The sequence below is a fragment of the Lycium ferocissimum genome, chromosome 7 (assembly GCF_029784015.1).
Source record: "Lycium ferocissimum isolate CSIRO_LF1 chromosome 7, AGI_CSIRO_Lferr_CH_V1, whole genome shotgun sequence".
Classification (NCBI taxonomy): domain Eukaryota; kingdom Viridiplantae; phylum Streptophyta; class Magnoliopsida; order Solanales; family Solanaceae; genus Lycium; species Lycium ferocissimum.
The window spans coordinates 50,943,347-50,964,395 of record NC_081348.1 but is presented as its reverse complement, the minus strand read 5'-3'; the positions used below and the strand labels follow the sequence as shown (position 1 = coordinate 50,964,395).

At 36.9% G+C, this 21,049-nt stretch overlaps 1 protein-coding gene and 1 pseudogene across 1 annotated transcript; both read left to right on the top strand.

Annotated features, from left to right (window-relative positions):
• The first annotated feature begins 6,883 nt into the window (after nt 1-6,883).
• LOC132065584 (transcription factor SRM1-like) lies at nt 6,884-9,326 on the top strand. The gene is made up of 2 exons (XM_059459031.1): nt 6,884-7,217; nt 8,709-9,326. The coding sequence occupies exons 1-2, from the start codon at nt 6,916-6,918 to the stop codon at nt 9,310-9,312; spliced, it is 906 nt and encodes a 301-aa protein (XP_059315014.1). The 5' UTR covers nt 6,884-6,915; the 3' UTR covers nt 9,313-9,326.
• A 728-nt stretch (nt 9,327-10,054) lies between these two features.
• On the top strand, nt 10,055-20,616 carry LOC132065587 (transcription factor SRM1-like; annotated as a pseudogene).
• Nucleotides 20,617-21,049: the final 433 nt, after the last annotated feature.

The window sequence follows — 21,049 nt, the reverse complement described above, 5'->3', positions numbered from 1 at the left end:
TTACAAAACCATAGCCAACTAATACAGTATAGCTATCAAAAGTAAGAACACTCGGAAGCTATCAACAGCACCTTATGAATTTATTGAATCAACACCATGAGATAAGCTTCAACTCATCCATGGATACTCGACATTTTTGGAGGGAAAATCAGTTAGAGAGGAGGAGAAGAAAATGTGTATTGTATTTGATTCAATCTCATCATTACAACTGAGTGAGGTATAAATGATTGTAACTAACATGCCAGCTGTAGACAGTTGGCCATGATCCACACGCTATTCTTCCTAACACATCAACTAACTTTTGAACTAATCAGTGCATACTCTGATATACACTCGATATACATGATATAAAACTCGATATATAGAATATTCCTAACGATATACATCATATTCCAACACTCCCCTTCAAGCTAGTGGGTGTAAAAATATCAAGAACTCCCAGCTTGGATAAAAGGAAATGATGTTGAGCAACTCCTAAGCCTTTGGTAAGCAAGTCTGCAAACTGCAACTTTGTATTGAGATAAGTAGGATGAATCAGGCCACTCTTGTACCTTTCTCTAAGGACTTTTGCCTGCAAGGACCTATGAAGACAACTTATTGATCAAGTATGTTGTTGTTCTCACACAGTCACCCCTAAAACCAATAGGAACTACACTTTGAAATCTCAAGGCTCTAGCAACCTCAAGTATATATCTATGCTTCCTCTCCACATTGCCATTTTGTTGTGGTGTATATGGACAACTACTCTAATGAATTATACCATGTGAAGCAAGTAAACTACTACACTTAGAATTGAAAATTATGTACCATTATCAGACCTCAATACGTTAGCAGTGCTGCCACATTGAGTTTTTATTAAACATAGAAAGTCTTGTAACACAGTGACCACTTCACATTTAGATTGTATCAGACAAATCCAAGTATATCTACTAAAATCATCCACAATAGTAACAAACATATGCCTCTTATCACATGAAGGCTTCTTATAAGGACCCCACAGATCTAAGTGAACTAGTTGGAAACAAGCATCAGTTTGCTTTCACTAACAGGAAGTTTTAACCTATGGTGTTTAGCCAAGGGACATATGTCACAAAACTCTTGAACACTGTGATCAACCTTAAACTTTATTGATGGAATGTGATTCATTGCTCCTACAGAAGGATGGCCTAGTCTCATGTGCCAAAGTTGTCCATCTTTATTGTGAGAAACTAAAGAGTTGCTTATTGTTGGTGCCTTTACTTGACCTGTGTCATGCAAAATTTATAGTCCATCTCTCTCTCTACCAATCCCCATTACCTTGCCATTGAAGAGTCCCTGAAATACATAGAAATCGGGTAAAAAGAAAACTGCATAACATAATTCCTTGGTGATCTTTGACATTGACAATAGGTTGAACTTGAAGTCTGGCACATGTAACACATTTTGAATAGTGTGACCACCTAGTATCATAGCATTTCCTGCACGTGCTATATGTGACTTGTCACCATTTGGAATTTGCACTTTGCTACTTTGTTGTGATCCTAAACTTCTAAGTGCAGTTAGGACCTTCTTGCAAGGTGTAATGTGATGTGATGCACCTGAGTCTACTATCCATTAATAAGCTACATCATCAGCTAAAAGATAAGATATACCTGCCATGTTTGCTATATAGTTGGTAGGTGCAGACTAATCAAGCTTGTGTAACACTTCCTTATATTATTGTGGTGTGAATAATCCTCCACTTCCATGTGGTGATCCACTTGGTTCAGCAGTAGTTGAATTGGAAAAAGGCTTGTCCTGAGAAGCTTGCCCATTCTTCTTCTTGCTTTGAAGTCAGCAGGATAGCCAACAAGTCTGTAGCAATCTTGAGTTATGTGTCCTTTATAACCACATTCTCCACATGGTGGTCCTGGTATTTATCCTTAAACTGGTTTTCTGTATATGTAACCTACTGTATTCCTTGCTAGCATAGTCAATGGTTCTCTATGTGCATCAATCACTCCTAGAGATCTTTGACTCTCTTCTGTGCGATCACATGCAAGATATGCTTCATTCACGGTCACACATTCCCTTTGTCAACAAATTACTTCTTATATTCTTTGTAACTTTCATTTAATCCTATAACAAATCGTATTAGCCTTTCATTTACTTCTGTGTACTGTTTGGATTCTTCACAATAAGATGGCAAGGGAACCATCACATCCAATTCATCCCATAACTCCTTCATCTTAGTGTAATAGCAAGTAACAGAATCATTGCCTTGTTTCAAATTTACAATTGCTGAACATAAGTAATAGATCCTTGTAAGGTTAGATCTATCAAATCTTTCTCTAAATTCTTCCCAGATCTGTCTAGCACTAGTAGCATACATAATGCTAGCTATCAATTCACTAGAAATAGTACTTCCTAACCATGATAATATTATCGTATCACATTTTTCCCATAACTCTTCTAAATCACCTTTGTACTTACTTTTTATACAAGTTCCATTTATGTATACAAGTTTACCTTTTCCTCTTAATGCTAACTTCATTGATCTACTCCACAATGTATAATTTGCTTATCCTTTGACTTTCGTTGGGATCAAAACAAGTCCAAGTACATCAGATGGCTGCAGATACAAAAGATGATGATGATCGATTGTGATTGTTGCTTCTCTTGTGGTATTCGAACTTTTTGTCATGTTAGAGCTTGCTTTAAGCTTTCACTTGTTACTCTCCAATGGAGTTTTATAGATTTAGATAGCGATCGTATACAACCTGATCTGATACCATATGAATTTATTTGATCAACACCATGAGATGAGCTTCAACTCATCCACAGATGCTTGATATTTTTGGAGGGAAAATCAGTTAGAGAGGAGGAGAAGAAAATGTGTATTGTATTTGATTCAATCTCATCATTACAAGTGAGTGGGTATATATGATTGTAACTAACATGCCAGTTGTATACAACTGGCCATGATCCACATGTGATTCTTCCTAACATATCAACTAACTCTAACTAACTTTTGAACTAATCACACTGATATACACTCGATATACCACTTGATATATAGAATATTCCTAACGATATACATCATATTCCAACACACCTCTATACAGTATCAAAACAAAAGCTGTTGTAACTTGGATCTAATGCCTAAAGGGGCTCTCACATTACTAACATAGGCTATCTCCCTAAGCTTTTACACATTTAAAGATGTATATTTTTCATCTAGGGTGTGTTCAATATGGAAAAAAATGTTTTCTATGGAAAATGTTTTTCAGTAAAAGAAGTGAATTTCTTATTTATTTTCGTGTGTTTGGTACGTAAGCAAAAAATAGTATCATAAAAACATTTATATATAATCGAGTGTGGGTTGGTGGGGATAGGGGTGAAGAAGAGGTGTGTTGGAGGGTGGGGAGGACACAATCAATGTGGAATACCACTTGTGGAATTTGTTTTCACTACTTACACTATGGAGGTTATTTCCGCATTTTGAAGGAACTTTTTTTTTTTTTTCTAGAGGAAATGTTTTTCAAAAAATTTCACCAATTGAAAAATATTTTTTACATCTCTTAACTACGTTATTAAAGGGATGTACCTTATGTTAAGCTTTTTAGGATCGATTCAAATTATAATAATGGCTTATTCTTGAACAAGGTCAGGAATGAAATCATGAATTAGAACAAGACATTCATTGATCCTACCTCCAATTCTTCCATTTTTCAAATTTGCAATCCAATCTACTTATTAAAATCTAAATTAATCTAAATAGGAAGAAAGTCGGTATTAAAAGAGATTCTTTCTTTTTCAGTTAAGTCTGCGCATGAATGTTCCTCTTGTTGCCGCTATGACCATCTCCAAAAGATATTTCTACATATGTGGTAGATTGACTATAGGGGGAATGTATTGGGAGACAACCTCCTATATCCAAGAATTCTAGTATATTCATAAATGATATACTACATTGAAAGAATTCCTTGTGTCTTCCAATATTAAGGGATTGATTGTTTTTCTTGTTAGTATAATCATCTTGTATTCGGAATTTACTGAATCCGATTAATTCAAATTAATATATAGATTCAATTTCTCAGCGTAATTTAGATTCATCCCGATTCACTGACCCGACTAATTTAAATTCACGCCAATTTATTTGTTTGAATAATTCAGATTCATGCCCATTCACTTGTCCGACTAATGTAGATTCACCTCGCCTATATGAATTTCTTCATTTGTGAAGATCCATTCAAATTCATATATGGTTCGTTCATCTGACTAATTTAAATTCACTCAAATTCATTGACCCGACTAATTCAAAATCGCGCTAATTTATTAATTTGAATAGTTTAGATTCACGTCGATTTACTGTGTCCGGCTAATTTTTATTCATATCGCATAAAACCATTAAAGTGATGAACTTCCCTATCAAAATTTCTTACTCCTAATAATTAACTCGGCCTTCTTTATTTCAGAAGATCAAACCCAAGATCTCTCATTAAAGTGGACACATCCTCATGGACTGATTTGTTCACTATTTTATCAGTGTGTTATTTGTTTGGTAAAACACTAAATATATGTGTTTTTTACCATAATCATCCCTCTTGTTTTACCCCAAGTTCCACTACATTCTTATAATATTTTAATTGAAAACATCCTTTAAGTTTCCCAAATTCAACCAAAAACATCGCTCTGTTAATAGTTTCATCTATATTTACCGGTTTCTTTATTCGGCACCACAATTTGCTGCATTCTGTGCGCTTTTTCAGTTTATGTAGAAATTTTTCAGTTCCTGTACTATATTTTTCTTGATTCTGCACTTAAATTTCAGTTTGTGCACCACAATATCTTGCATTCTGCACACATTTTTCAATTTCTACATGCCAAAATTTGCATATTTTTCAGTTTTTACATGATTTTCCGCTCAAATGCAGAAAAAGGAATTGAATTCAATTCAAAGATTGACATTCTGCCAAAAAAAAAAAGTAGGAAAAAGAAATAAGAAGTTTTGATTGATAATAGAAAATTTGAAATAAGAAAAGGATAGAGAAATAACAAATTAGAGAAAAAATAATTTTAATTGATTTCGCAAGAAAGAGATTGGAAAAAACCAAAGACGAAAAAGATGCAGCATTCTTTTGTTAATACGTTGAAGGTTCTTCCTTCTATCAAAAAGGAAAAAAGCACGTGAGAATGAAGAAACCGTTAAATATGGATGAAATATGGATGAAACCATTAAATAGGGATGAAAATATTAACAAAGGGATGTTTTTGGATAATTTTGGGAAACTTAAAGGATGTTTCTGTTAAGTGAAATATATTATAAGGATGTAACGGAAGTTGATACGAAACAACAGGGATGATTTTGGTTAAATATTCTAAATATATCTACAAACTACACTTGTAAGTTGTAATCCTCTGTGTCACCTTATTCTTTCTTCGAACACATCGCTAATTTATACTTTGATCAAGAATTTCACAACCAATAGCCACAAGTCGGAAACCAATGAAATTGCCTTCCAAATTATTCCTATTTCGATCAGAATAATATCAGATATGAAGGTTATTACTCTGTTTTTGCATTCTTGAATTGTCTCTCTCTGTTGTTTCAGAATTTTGGGTATTAACTTGACTTTTGATCATGCAATGTTTTTTTTTTTTTTTTTTTTTTTTTTTTTTTGGGAGGAGTTACAAAAAATACCCATCTTCTTCATTTCTACTAGTTCTAATTACAAGAAAAAGGAAGCAAAAATAGAAACTTCAGTTGAGGTATCAGGTTCAAATCCTAGTGGATAGAAAAAAACTAGGTAATTTCTTCTAATTTGTCCAAGCAAGAGTTACCCCGGTAGCTATGCTGAATTTGCAATGTTTTCAATTCAAATTTGAAGTTTATTTTAAATTTGCAATCATTTACTAAATTTATGTAGTGTTATATCACACTATCATCTTTTTTATTTTTTTGGTGCTTAAATATTTAAATAAATACAAATTTAAAAAAATTAAGAAATCCCACTAAGGCACCCGACCCGTCCCATCTGGTCCTCTTAGTTAGTGGGAGGGGAGGGGCCGAGAGGTTCGTCCCGCTTATCCCGGCCAGCTGATGTCCAGGTCCCTATTATCCCGTTAAGGAGTTGTCCCGTCCCCCTAAATATGTATCGTCCTGTCCCTTTAGACAGCCTTAGTGCTGGCTGGAGATAGCAAGTATGCTTTGGAATTAGTCGAGCTACGCGTAAGATGGTCGCACACTGTAGTTATGAGTAAAATTTGTTTACACCGTGGCACTGTGCCAAAAAAGTGTTACAAAGATCCTTTCCTCACCCTAAATTTGTAGTATAGATAAAATGGTCTAGAGTACATATGTTCCGAGAAGAATTCTATGTAATCCCCTAAGACACATATTAGGTGTGATATTCACATCTATGGAACTGATAGCTATTTTTAGGATCAGCCCAAAGTCATGATATTTGATTTCTCATTTGGATGAAATACCAAAGGTGGCCCAAAGCTAGTTCATTAATCGGACATTTACTCTTTACTTTTTCTTTAAATGGTTGAGAACCTTCCAAAACAAATAAAAAGTATCTAAATACAGGAACAACAGTCACCAAAGTAAAGTCTTTTTTCCCAAAAAGTCATTTGTTACTGTATTAATCTTGTGTAGTTAGCCAGTGGTCTCATTGAAGTCTTATATTTCTGTGGACAATTAGGTTGTTTTCCTTGATGTATGTGCAACTTAACATGTAGAAACAAAACTCGTTTTGGTCGGTCATTCTGTTTTATTTAGCCACCTGCCCCTTCCCCTTATTAGTATCGCACTACTGTAGTTATAAAAGTAGGAGTCTTGCTGCAATTATTTCAATTAACCAAGTGTAAGGGGTTACAAAGAATCTCATATAGAAGTTCTCCACTTTAGAAACTTTACTTTTCGTTTGAAACCTTTCTAGATCCAACAAAATGAGCTACGACCGAACATGGAGTAGCTCCGCCTGGACTAAGGAGGAAGACAAAGCATCTGAAAACACCCTGGCTATCTATTCTGGAGATAGCAATCTAATGATGAAGATTGCAGCAGTAGTTCCTCAGAAATCTCTTCAAGATATTAATCAGCATTATAATGACCTTGTTGAAGATGTCAACGACATTGAATCGGGACCCAAATATGGACAAATGCAAAGTTGTTCCAGCCGTAGAAGTAGATCATCGGGAGCAGTGGTAGAATGGCGAAAAGGGATTCCTCGGACTGCAGAAGAACACAGGTGGGGCTTTTCCTGCATATTTTTAATTATCATGTTAGTTCTCTTTGAAACATCTAACTAAATTGTTGATTATTTAAAATCTACAATAATGTGTTTCTATGTTTACAGTAAGGATTTAAAAGTTGCTTCTTTAAGAAGTTCTTTGCAACAAAGTGCTTCTTTTTTTCCTGTTATTTTTTAGATTGACAACAATTTTATAATTTGGTCCAAAAAATTGACAGAAGTGGTGTTATTCTTTAATCTGTAACTAAAATCATTTCTGATTATATAGTATGTATAAATGGAAAGTAGAATCTAAGTTGATCTGGTGTGCAATTTCTAATAAGAACCTGCTACTCAGAAAATTTGGTGTCAGAAAATATGGAAGAAAGCCCCTCTTCTTTGGTTAGTAATTTCTTCAATTTTCTTTTAAATTTTTTTCCTAAAGAAAAATTAAAGGCGGTGCTTTTTTTTTTCTATGTAAGTTTGTATCTTTCGCAGAAGAGTGGAGTACAGCTTGATAATAGTGTTGTAACGTAAGTCATTGCGTCACCAGTATAATTGTTTTTCTCGCAAACAGATGAGTGAGGCATTATAGACATCAGATTTATAAAGGCTTCAATCTAAGTGAATTTGTTGCTGACAAACAGTGATGTGAACAATATAGGTATATCGCCACCAAGCTTAGTTCATTTATAACTAAAAACCTCTAGTTTCTTCTTTAGTACCTTATGAATTTGAATAACATGTGAAGACCGGAAAGGCAGTTAGATGATGGCAATAAATGATTAGGTTAAATATACTATAGGATACGATATTTATATCTCCTTTCCTTTTCTTGGTGGTGGAGAATGGGCTTGAATCAACCAAAAACAAACAAATAAATAAATAAAAGAAAGAGAAAAAAGTCATTAGACTCTACTTTGCTTCAACAAAGCATTCTACTTTTAGCGGAGCTCTGGTTTTGTGTATAAAATACTGTTCAATTTAAGTGTGTGATTTTTCATATCTTTTTCCTCAAATAACTATATTCGGGGTTAATTATTCTTCTATTCCTTTTTGCTCAATATAAGAGAAATACAGATCTGTGGTTGAATGGAAATGGGACTATTGTACCATTGCAACAAGGAATAATGATGTGCTGAGTGAGGAGATTGACATTTCTTTCTTGATAAGTGGATGATCCTATACATTTCTCAAAGTAACATACAATGAGTTGTACCTTGTGTATATTCTATTGTTTTGGCTGGTTTGCAGGTCGTCATTAGTGATATATGTTTGTTAAAATAACACTATAATTGGTAATGCAAACTTTTTAGATGTGTTTGTTGGATGTAGATGGAAGTAAAAATGTCCATATAATCATAATGACCGTGAGTAGCATTTCAAAGATGCATAAGAAGTGTGCTGATTGAGAGAATGTATTAGTTTTCTGCAGATATTGTCTTGCAATTTACTTCCCAGATTAAATTCCAAGCCTAGTAACTTGTTTAATCATCTTTCCTTTAATAGGTTGTTTGTCCAAGGGTTGGAGAAATATGGCAAAGGAGATTGGCAGAATATATCGAGGAACTGTGTGAGATCTAAAACACTAACACAGGTGGCTAGCCATGCCCGAAAGTTCTTCAGTCGATTAAATGGCAATAGCAAGGCGAAGAGGAGAAGAAGCATTCATGATATCACAAGTGTGAATGCTGCTTATACTACTGAACCTTCACAAGGACCGATCACTGACTATGTAACTGAAGCTTTTGACGTAATATCTTTACCAGGGCAAGTTACCAACTGTGCTATTGAAGGACCATCTGCTGTGAACCCCAAGAAATTCTCGCTTAGTGCTTCTGTTGGTAGTGAGTTAAATAATTCATCTCCTGACTTGGATGAGTTCCTGCTTCTTATAGGAGACCTAATCACTGAACCGGCAGAGGGCACCTCTGGAGTGTGCCACCAGCAACCATCAGTTGCTGGTGGCATCGGAATGTACACTCATCCGGTCGTTAAAATTGGGTCACTAGAAGAGCTAATGACCAATCAGTTGGTTGGATCCACTCAAGTAGGTATGAGTTCCTTGCCTGGTTGGACAGAACGAGCATTGCAGGAAGAATTAAGACCCTGATCCAGCATGCTAGTTGCCGGAATATCAAGAAAGCTACTAGCAGCAATAATAACATTTAGACCAGAGGAACAAGATTCTGATCCTCGTATATGCTTGGATGGATGAACTGTTGAGCAGACAGAACGAGTATTGCAGGAAGAATTAAGACCCTGATCCAGCATGCTACTTGCAGGAATATCAAGAAAGCTACTAGCAGCAATATTAACATTCAGACCAGAGGAACAAGATTCCAATCCTCGTATACGCTTGGATGGATGAATTGTTGAGTGGACAGAACGAGTATTGCAGGAAGAATTATGACCCTGATCCAGCACGCTAGTTGCAGGAATATCTAGAAAGCTACTAGCAGCAATATTAACATTTAGACCAGAGGAAAAAGATTCTGATCCTCGTATACACTTGGATGGATGAATTGTTGAGTGGACAGAATGAGTATTGCAGGAAGAATTAAGACCCAGATCTAGCATGCAAGTTGTAGGAATATCTAGAAAGCTACTAGCAGCAATGTAATCATTTAGACTAGAGGAACAAGATTCTGATCCTCGTATACGCTTGGATGGATGAATTGTTGAGTGGACAGAACGAATATTGCAGGAAGAATTAAGACTTTGATCCAGCATGCTAGTTGCAGGAATATCTAGAAAGCTACTAGCAGCAATATTAACATTTAGACCAAAGGAACAATATTATGATCCTCGTATACACTTGGATGGATGAATTGTTGAGCGGACAGAATTAAGACCCTGATCCAGCATGCTTGTTGCAGGAATGTCATATACAAAGTTTACATTGGTCGTGTACCTTTGAGCCCCGTTTGGCTTGTTGAATTTGAAGTTTTGCCTAAAGGACAAGCGAGGTAAAAAATTCAAGACCAACCACATCTAAGGTCATTCTTATAAATCCCCCTTTTTATTTTAAAGGTCAAGATTGCAGGGGAACTAAGAAAATTTCTTGCCATTTGATCATATTCAAGTTTGTCATCTGTGATTTGTTTAAAATTGAAAAAGGATTTACACTTTGTTAGCTTCGTATTTCTAATACAGAAATGTCTGGTCAAATTCTAATTGTTTAGCTCATCATGAATATCCCTTTCCGCATTCTTTTTTACCTTCTGAGAGCTAGTTCATTAATCGGACATTTACTATTTACTTTTGCATTAAATGGTTGAGAACCTTCCAAAACAAATAAAAGTATCTAAATACAGGAAAATCAGTCACCAAAGTAAAGTCTTTTTTCCCACAAAGTCAGTCGTTACTGTATTAATCTTGCGTAGTTAGCCAGTGGCCTCATTGAAGTCTTATCTTTCTGTGGACAATTTGGTTGTTTTCCTCGATGTATGTGCAACTTAACACCTAGAAACAACAGTCGTTTTGGTCGGTCATTATGTTTTATTGTGCCACCTGGCCCTTCCCCTTATTAATATCTCACTATTGTAGTTATGAAAGAAGGAGTCTTGTTACCATTCCTTCAGTTAACAAAGAATCATATATAGAAGTTCTTCACTTTGATAAAACTCTTCAGAAACTTTCCCTTTTCTGTCAAACCTTTCACTGCAGATCCAACAAAATGAGCTCCGACCAAACATGCAGTAGCTCTTCCTGGACTAAGGACAAAGACAAAGCATTTGAGAACGCCCTGGCTATCTATTCTGGAGATATCAATCTATTGATGAAGATTGCAGCAGCAGTTCCTCAGAAATCTCTTCAAGAAACTACTCGGCATTATAATGGCCTTATTGAAGATGTCAACGACATTGAATCGGGAAAGTCCCCCTACCCAAATATGGGAAAATGCAAAGTTGTTCCAGCCGTAGAAGTAGATCATCGGGAGCAGTGGTAGAACGGCGAAAAGGGATTCCTTGGACTGCAGAAGAACACAGGTGAGGCTTTTCCTGCATATTTTTAATTATCATGTTAGTTTTCTTTGAAACATCTGACTAAATTGACGATTATTTAATCTCTACAATAATGTGTTTCTATGTTTACAGTAAGGATTCAAAAGTTGCTTCTTTAAGAAGTTCTTTGCAACAAAAATTTCTTTTTTCCCGTTATTTTTTAGATTGACAACAATCCTAAAAAACTGACAGAAGCAGTATTATTCTTTAATCTGTAACTAAAATAATTTCTGATTATATAGTATGTGTAATTGTATAGTAGAATCTAAGTTGATCTGGTGTGAAATTTTTTAGTAAGAACCTGCTACTCAAAAAATTTGGTGTCGGAAAATATGGAAGAAAGCCCCTCTGCTTTAGTTAGTAATTTCTTTAATTTTCCTTTAGTTTTTTTTTCCTCAAGAAAAATTAAAGGTGGTGCTTTGTTTCTGTGTAAGTTTCTCTTTTTCATAGAAGAGTGGAGTACAGCTTGATATCAGTGTTGCAACGTAAGTCATTGCATCATCGGTATAATTATTTTTCTCCCAAACTAATGAGTGATGTATTATAGACATCAGATTTATAAAGGCTTCAATCTAACTCGTGCTTGAAACACTTGTGAATTTGTTGCTGACAAACAGTGATGTGAACAATATAGGTATATCTCCACCAAGCTTAGTTCATTTATAACTAAAAACCTCTAGTTTCTTCTTAAGCACCTTATGAATTTTGAATAACATGTGAAGACCGAAAAGGCAGTTAGATGATGGCAATAAATAATTAGGTCAAATAGACTAGAGCATATTCATGTATTGAATTGTTTTTCCAGTATACGATATTTATATCTCCTTTCCTTTTCTTGGTGGGGGAGAATGGGCTTGAATCACCCAAAAACAAACAAATAAACAAAAGAAAGAGAAAAAAGTCATTAGACTCTACTTTGATTCAACAATGCATTCTACTTTCAGCGGAGCTCTGGTTTTGTGTAGAAAATAATGTTCAATTTAAGTGTGTGATTTTTCATATCTTTTTCCTCAAATAACTATGATGTAGGCATTGGGTTCACCAAATAGTATATGAGGGACCTGGTTGTCTACCAGTTCCCTTAAACTCCTTACTCAAGAGATTAAAAATAACGACCTATCACGTAGAGCAACAGGTTACAACCTCTTGCAATCTAGAAATTAAACCCTTAATCCCTCAAGAATCCTTTGAGAAGATACACTTCCTATAAGCATCCTTTGAGAATCCTTTCAGAATTCCTACAAGGTTTGACTACCTCTAGCCAAACAAACTAATACTCCTTGACTTACTCTAGCCGAGGGTACCACTCAATAGAATGAATTGGTAAACTGCCTACAAATAACTACTGAGAATTCAGAGTACCTGCAATAGCTTCTTTAGAGAAGAGTAGGTTTACAAGTTAAGAACAAAAAACTTAACACTCCTAGAACTTAACACATCTTCAGTTGTAGGGAACAGGTCCTTGGATTAGTTGAAGTTGTGTTCTTGAACACACCTTGATAGGTGGAGACTTGCACTTAAGATCTGAACAATTTTCGGATTTTGCAAGAATAGACTTTCACTTGGGATATGTTGCGTATATATAACGAGGGTCACAGTGAGAGTGACAAGGCATAAGCCTTGGACCATTGGTTAAAATGCAGTGATGTACTGCTATTCTGTGCCAACAACTTTACAGCTGTAATGTTGACCTTTATACGGACAAAGATCTGATACCTTACCAGGTCTCTCACTTGATCTCTCATGATATTACCTAGACAACTATAATCCCTCATGTTCCCCTGTTAGTGTATCTGGTTCTTCATATGTCAAATCATCAAAACAATAAAAATCACATCATAACCTATCAATTTCCCCCTTTTTGATGATGACAAACTTAGAGCTGATATTCCCCCTGAGAACCGAATCCCCACTTGTTCCTCTTGCGGAACGAAACATATTAAATGTTAGCAATTTTTTCAATCCTTCCCCCTTAATCACGGCATCATTATTTCATCATTACAAGTTCTGCTCTCTTGTACACACATCACAAAACATATATCAGCATTGCTAACTCTGTTTATCACCATCACCACATTTTTCCCCCTTTTGGCATCATCGAAAAGTAAGTAAAAAGAAGTTCAGTATTGCTAACTCATAGCCACTGGGGCAACACAACATGAGATGTAAGAGAACTAGTCAAGCAAATAATCAAGCATAGAACATAATAGATGCCCAAACGATTTATGCATTAGCAAAACATAGTAGGCAAGTCAGAAAATGCATGAAAATAAAAATTGTCATAGGTGCCAATTATCAAGAGAAAACACATATAAAACAGGATAACATCGGGGGAGAAATGTTGACATAGGGAGACTAGGGGTTCTGGAGATCTTAGGAGTGTTGAGTTAGAGTAGTCAAAAGTTTATCCACGCATTTACTGTTGACACGCTGGTCCCGGAACATCTAGTCCTTGAGCTCATTTAATTTCTGCGTCAATTCTCATTTTCTGCTTTGAGCTTCTCAATCTCAATTCTTGCAGCCTCGAAGCACTTTGAGAACCAGCTTCTTTCTCTTTCTCAGATAGTTGAGCCTGAAGAAGAGCATTCTCAACCTTGACCCTTTACAATTCATCAGTGGTTCTCTCTTGTGCCACAAGCAGAGTTGAGATTGTGGAGGTATTTCCAACACCGCCTTTCGTAGGTAAACATTCACATTCTTCTAGGTGTCCATGGAGGACATATGCTTTTTTGATCCCTTGGTAGTTTTGTTAGTCTTGATCTTGAAATACGCAAATACTTTAGTCAGAAAGAACCTATAGGGAAGCCCATGTTTTCCTTCTGGTGCATTCACCACCTTGATTATGTGCTCAATCGTGATTGCAGGAAGGTTGATGGATTGGAAGTCAACCAATGCCTTTATAAGCACCAGGTCTACGATGGAGGCAATGGTGCGACCCTCAACCTTTGGAAGTAGTGCTTTGTTGACCAACTTGAACATGAGTTGGTACTCTACTTTCAGCTCCTTCTTCATAAGTCTTTCCCTTACACCGGCATTTTCTACCACATTTTAGGCAATCATGACTTTGAAGTTTCTTGAAGCAGCTGCAACGATGGTCCTTATTCCTTCAGTAGGAACTTTCAGAATTTTTCCCAGTACCTCTTCAGTCAACTCAAATTCAGTTTCACTGAACGATGCAAAGAGAGTGCTATGGTCATCTGAGTAGTGGAGATTTTTAAAGAACTTAGCCACTCGTGCCTCGTAGGCACTTAGAATTGGTGGGACAAACAGATGACCCTATTTCTGAAACTCAATGATTTCAAGCAGTCCTCTCATTCCAAATTTGTCAGTGATCTCAGGATCTCACACCTACCCAGCAACACCGTTTGTTTCTTCATATATTCCCTTCTTTCCTTCACTTTGAGCCACAGTTTTGCCCACCCTCTGCTTCTTTGAGGAGCCTGATTCCTTATTGCTTCTGCTTTTTCTCTTCTTTGAAAGTTTAGATTCTTTTGTAGACTTGTCACCCCCAACTCGTGTGACTCTTTTCTCACTGCTCTTCTTCTTTTCTTACTTCTTCTTCTTAGAGTTTTTCCTCTCAAGTGGGGCATCTTCCCTTTCTACCTCTATTTCTTCATCATCGTCATTTACAGCTGCAATTTCCACATCGATCGGCTCTACTTCATCAATCAAACAACTTTTTACCAGAGAACCTTTGGCCTTTTTGGTACCTTTTGCTTTATTTTCTTTAAGAGCTGATTCTAGAGCCACCTTTTCTACCTTCTTTCTCAGTCTGGTTCTAGGTGTTGTTCTAGCAAAAGAGGTCTTTATTGTGGAAGCAGATTCACTCCTAGATCTTTTTCTCAGCTGAAAAACAAGTGGGACCTCATCTTCATCAGATTTATTTGCATGAACATTATGACTGTGATCCCTTTCGAGGGAAATTTCAACCAAAGGTACAGCATCAGGGGATAGAGGTTCAGAACTTAGTACTAAGTCTAAGTTTATCCTGGAGGAACCTGGTGTCTTGTCCCACACAGAAATTGTCCTGAATTCAGATTCAGACCCTTCTTGTGTTGAAGAAACAGGTCCCTCCTTCACTTCTTTGGATGGCCTTACACCCCTCAATTCACTCATAGTATTTGCAAAATCTACCATAAGCGCGGCATCTCTATCCAACTCACTAGATCGACTCTGACCAATCCCAGAAATGATCCAATCCACTTTTATGGGCAATTCCTCTACCTCTTTATAACACCCAGAGGAATGAGAGTTACCTTTTTTCATATTACTAGCTTTCTCAGTTTCCTTATTGATTTCTGCAGATTGCTCCTCCTTGCCACTCACAGCCTTTTCCTCATGCATGTCTTGGGAGACCAGGTTTTCGTTATCTTGACTCGACTTCTCTGTTTTTTCAATGGATTGACTAGTAACTTCTTCAAATGGATTGACTAGTAACTTCTACTCCATTGTCTTGTCCTTCCATCTCATCAATATTCTGGAAGTATTTTGAAACAAAAGCGGTATGTTCGCTACTGACAGAGTCAGGTTTTTCAACATGGTCTGACATTCTTGATTGAGGTACTGATATTTTAGGGGAGCAGCTTGTGACAGGAGACAGAGAAAGTGATGAGGGGATTTTGATCTAGGAGAGTTTGGGGTTTTGGGGAAGACATAGGTTGTTCGATTCGGGCAAAATTTTAGCTTTGGATGGTGAAGAAATGGGGCTGGTCTCAACAGGGGCTTGAGTGGTGACTTCTGCGTTAGACATTATAAGATTTGATTTTAGAAAGGATGAAGAAGATTTTGTGAGAAAAAGAAAAAGAGGTTTGTGTGTTGAAGAAAAGAAGTAGGGAAGTGAGTTGAAATTTTGATTTCAAGTGAGGAAGAGAAAGTGGAATTTAAGGGTATTTGAATGGGTAAAGTGACAATTGGGTCAGGTTGCGAGTCGTTTGATCGGAACGATTTAGAAGAGGTGAAACGCCTTTGAGGAAGATTTTTTTTTTTTTTAAAAGAGAACAGTTTTGGTGACTTGGCACTTAAATGACAATTTCAATTTCATACAGGTGCTGAAGAGACTACTAACCTGAGTTGCAGAGACTAGGTCTCTTAACCGTTCTTATTTAAAAAACATTCGGCCAGACACACTAAAATATGCAATATCACTTATGCTTGCGTTGTTCTAAAACATCCATGCGTGTATACCTGTAACAGTACATACATGAGTTAGGTGTAACTGAAAAACACTTTTTATCATAATGTACCTCTCTTCTTGTCATTGCCATTGTAGAAGGGAAGAAGCTTCTTCTAATCATGCTATCTGCTTAGTGTCAGCAACCTGGTCATTCATGTTGTATAGAATGTTTTGCCTTGTTGAATAAGTTCATGCACTTAGCAACCATACTCAGAAACATCACACTTTCTTGAGAGGTAGGAAGGAAAAAGTCTCTTCATGTTTGTTTCAACACGGCATCTTTGATTGCATATCTTCACTCTGTGCCTACTGCACCTTTGCTGCATCTTCTTCAGTAGTAGCCATTTTCAATATCATGGGAAAGTGTCTTTCAAGCACGCACACTTTCATTAGAATCTCTTGAGTGAGAGGACTTTCTTCATTTTCAAAAGGATACTTTGAGCGTCAAAACTTCATAGATTACCTTTTGACAGTCCTTTTCTCACTCAAGCCTTCTGGCTAGATTACTAACTCTGCTCGGGAACCCACACAGAATTGGGTCCCTTAGAGTGGTGGATATGGTGAATTAGGCTTCCTCTTCTCCTTTCTGGTGAAGACTTGGTTCCTCCTCTCTTATCTTCTGTTTAGCAGTGTCTTCATTTCTCGTTTCAATGGGTGTGGTTGAAGCCCATGTCTCTTGTAGAGATTTTTCCAGCTTGATGTTCAATTTACACATGTACTCCTGAGGTTCCTTATACCTTATCATCTCAGCTACATGACTCACTTTAGCTTGCTCAGACTTGCTCTCATGCTCATTCTGAGTTTTGCTTGCTATCTCCTTCCCTCCAAAAGGTGTATTCATCAGCTCTTTGATATGGCTATTTAGGAGAGGTTTTCTTTAGTAACTTTCTCAACTTGTTCTTGTAGATCTATGATGCAACGACCGTATCATCCCTCTCTTGTTCGGTACTATCAAGTTTCTCATCTAACTCCTCATTTTCTTTAATGAGTCCACGAAGCTCATTTATCAATTCTTTTACCAAGGAGATTAGCCTTTGTGAGAGTGACCTTCCAGTTTTGCTTGATCATCAAGAAGATCTCCCTCCTTTTCTTTGGTCTCATTATCAGCGCAAGATTTTTTTAAGAGACTAAGATTCGAATCACTCGTTGAGGATTCATTGTTGACTGCACTTGGATATATCACTTGAGTCAGCTTCGTCTTTAGATTCCCTCATCGAATCTCTCCATGCAGTTAGGGCCTGCCTCATTAACTTTTTAGCTTCCTCCTTTCTTCTAAGCCTTTTATCGAACACCAGATTTCTTGTAGCTGTCCTTTTGGAGTTGTCCTTAAGATTGTCACTGTGACTTCTTTTCTCCATGGATTCGGCACTTCTTCGAAAGACTCTCTGGAATTTGTGGGTGAGATATGCGATTTCTAATTTGTCATCATCACTTGACTCACTTCTACCCTCAGCATTTAGATTTTTCTCTTCTCTTCTTTGTTTGGTAGAGCAGCCATGTGAACGATCCTTTCTAGGTATTAACCTTTTAGAAAAAACCAGCTCTGATACCAATTAATGTAGGCTGTGGGTTCACCAAACAGTATATGAGGGACCTGGTTGTTTACCAGTTCCCTTATGCAGTGCAGAGAGTAAATAACACAAGATTTATACCGTGAAAAACTCCTTGGCCAAGGGATTAAAAATCACGACCTACCACGTATGTGATTTCAACCCGCTACATCAAGACCCCCAGATTACAATCTCTTGCAATCTAGAATTAAACTTTTGTGACCCTCACCCTTACAATAACCCTATTGTAAGCTGCTACTGCACATATTGACTAACTCTAGCCACGCACTCTAATACACCTAGACTAGCTCTAGCCTAGTGTACCACACAAATGTTTGTGAAGATACACTTCCTACAAGCAGTCTTTAAGAATTCAACAAGGTTTGACTACCTCTAGCCAAACAAACTAATACTCCTTGACTCACTCTAGCCAAGGGTACCACTCAATAGAATGAATTGGTAAACTGCCTACAAATAACTACTGAGAATTCAGAGTACCTACAACAGCTTTTTTAGAGAAGAGTAGGTTTACAAGTTAATAACAAAGGACTTAACACATCTTCAGTTGTAGGCAACAGGTCCTTGGATTAGTTGAAGCTTTGTTCTTGAACACACCTTGATAGGTGGAGACTTGCACTTAAGATCTGAACAATTTTCGAATTTTGCAAGAATAGACTTTCACTTGGGATATGTTGCGTATATATGACGAGGGTCACAGTGAGAGTGACAAGTCATAAGCCTTGGACCATTGTTCAAAATGCAGTGCTATACTGCTGTGCTGTGCCAGCAGCTTTACAGCTGTAATGTTGACCTTTGTACGGTTAAAGATCTGATCCCTTACCAGGTCTCTCACTTGATCTCTCATGATATCAACTAGACAGCTATAATCCCTCTTGCTCCCCTGTTAGTATATCTAGTTCTTTATACATATTTGTCAAATCATTAAAACAATAAAAATCACATCATAACCTATCAAACTATATTCGGGTTAATTATTCTTCTATTTCTTTTTGCTCAATATAAGAGAAATATGGATCTGTGGTTGAATGGAAATGGGACTATTGTACCATTTCAAAAGAAAAAAATTTAGAGAGGGACTATTGCAACAAGGAATAATGATGTGCTGAGTGAGGAGATTCTAATGAAATTTCTGTCTTGATAAGTGGATGATCCTACACATTTCTCAAAGTAACATCCGATGAGTTGTACCTTGTGTATATTCTATTGTTTTGGCTGGGGTGCAGGTCGTTATTAGTGATAATGTTTGCTAAAATAACTCTAAAATTGGTAAGTCATACTTTTTAGATGTATTTGTTGGATGTAGATGGAAATAAAAAATGTTTATATAATCATAACGAATTTCAAAGATGCATAAGAAGTGTGCTGATTGAGGAAAGTATTAGTTTTGTGCAGATATTGTCTTGCAAACTTCCCAGATTAAATTCCAAGCCTAGTAACTTCTTTTAATCTTCTTTCCTTTATCAGGTTGTTTCTTCAGTGGTTGGAGAAATATGGTAAAGGTGATTGGCGGAATATATCAAGGAACTGTGTGTTATCAAGAACACCAAGACAGGTGGCAATCCCTGCCCAAAAGTTCTTCAGTCGATTAAATGACAATAATAAGGCGAAGAGGGGAAGAAGCATTCATGATATCACTAGTATGAATGCTGCTGATGCTACTGAACCTTCACGATAGCCAATCACTGACTATGTGACTGAAGCTTTCGACACAGGGATGGTATCTTTACCCGGGCCAATTACCAACTGTGCTACCGAAGGACCATCAGTTAACCCCGAGAAATTCCTGCTTGGTGCTGCTATTGGTAGTGAGTTGAATACTACATTTCCCGACGTGGATTAGTTCCTGCTAAGTATAAAAAACCTAATCACTGAACCGACAGAGAGCACCTCTGGAGCATGCCACCAGTAACCATCAGTTGCTGGTGGCAGCGGAATGTACACTCATCCAGTCGTTAACATTCGGTTGCTAGATGAGCTAATGACCAATCAGTTGGTTGGATCAACTCAAGTAGGTCGTGTGGCTAACACTACAAGTTTGCCATTAGCACTTGCTCATATGGGAGTCCATGATGGTATAGCTTCTGGAAGTGGTGCTAAGAATAGTTTCGAGAGCACCACAGGAGCACCCGAGGGAGGTTTTCGTGTCGATTCCTTACAAGTGCCATCAATTACTGGCACTAGTGGCGGTGGAATTCATCCCAGTTCAAATCCTACCATGCAATTACCATCTATTCCCGGCACTAGTGGTGGTATAACTTATCACAGTTCAAATCCGAGCAGCGAGGAAGACGACATCTTTTATTTGGAAGACAATCACATATTTGGTTTTGGAAAATAAGAATCTGTTGATTATAGTGGTAAACCATAACCTCTCCCGGGGTTCACTAGAATGAAAACTGCTTTGTCATGGATGAGCCAATGCAGCAGACGCCTATTACTTCACGAACTCTCATGCCATTAGGTGTTCCTTGCCTGGTTGGTTCATCTGCAGCATGTATTGCTCTGTCGTCGCATCCTTCTAGATATGACTTCATTTGCATATCCAGTGCTGGCTTCTATTGTATATGGGGTATAGAGTAGCAAACTTTATTAGTAGGTTAAATACATAGAACTATTTAAACTCCATGTTCATAAATTAAAGCATGATTTAGTAGGTTTGAATCTTATTTTCTGCTTGTTTTGTAATTGTTCTTTGTTTGTGCAGTCTCCCTTCCCTATTTTCTTTTTCTTATCCAAGTTAATTAGTGAAGTGAGACTGGATGAAATTGTGGTGAATAACTGCAGCTAATTCAAAAATCTAGGATTAAACGTTCTTGAAAATGAGATGATGGATGAATTTTTTTCGATTTTCTTTTTAATTGGTCCAATGAATCTATTTTAGTCTCTGTTTAGTTGGATACAGGTCAACCTTTATATTTCAAAATCAAGCACTTAATATTTGCAGGAATTTACGATGCATAGAGGTTTTAGTGTTTGATATTGTAATACAGGGGTAACCATCATATATAGTTGTGTTGGAATTTGATTGTATTAGTTTGAAAATTTACATTCTCTTTTACTAGTTTCTTTTACCCGTCCCTAGGAGCTCCCACCTTTTGC

What these genes read in the sequence shown, in the direction of transcription:
- LOC132065584 (XM_059459031.1), top strand. Translation starts at nt 6,916, where the DNA reads ATGAGCTACGACCGAACATGGAGTAGCTCCGCCTGGACTAAGGAGGAA. An exon ending in CGGACTGCAGAAGAACACAG is followed by an intron (nt 7,218 to 8,708) that starts GTGGGGCTTTTC and finishes TTCCTTTAATAG; the next exon opens with GTTGTTTGTCCAAGGGTTGG.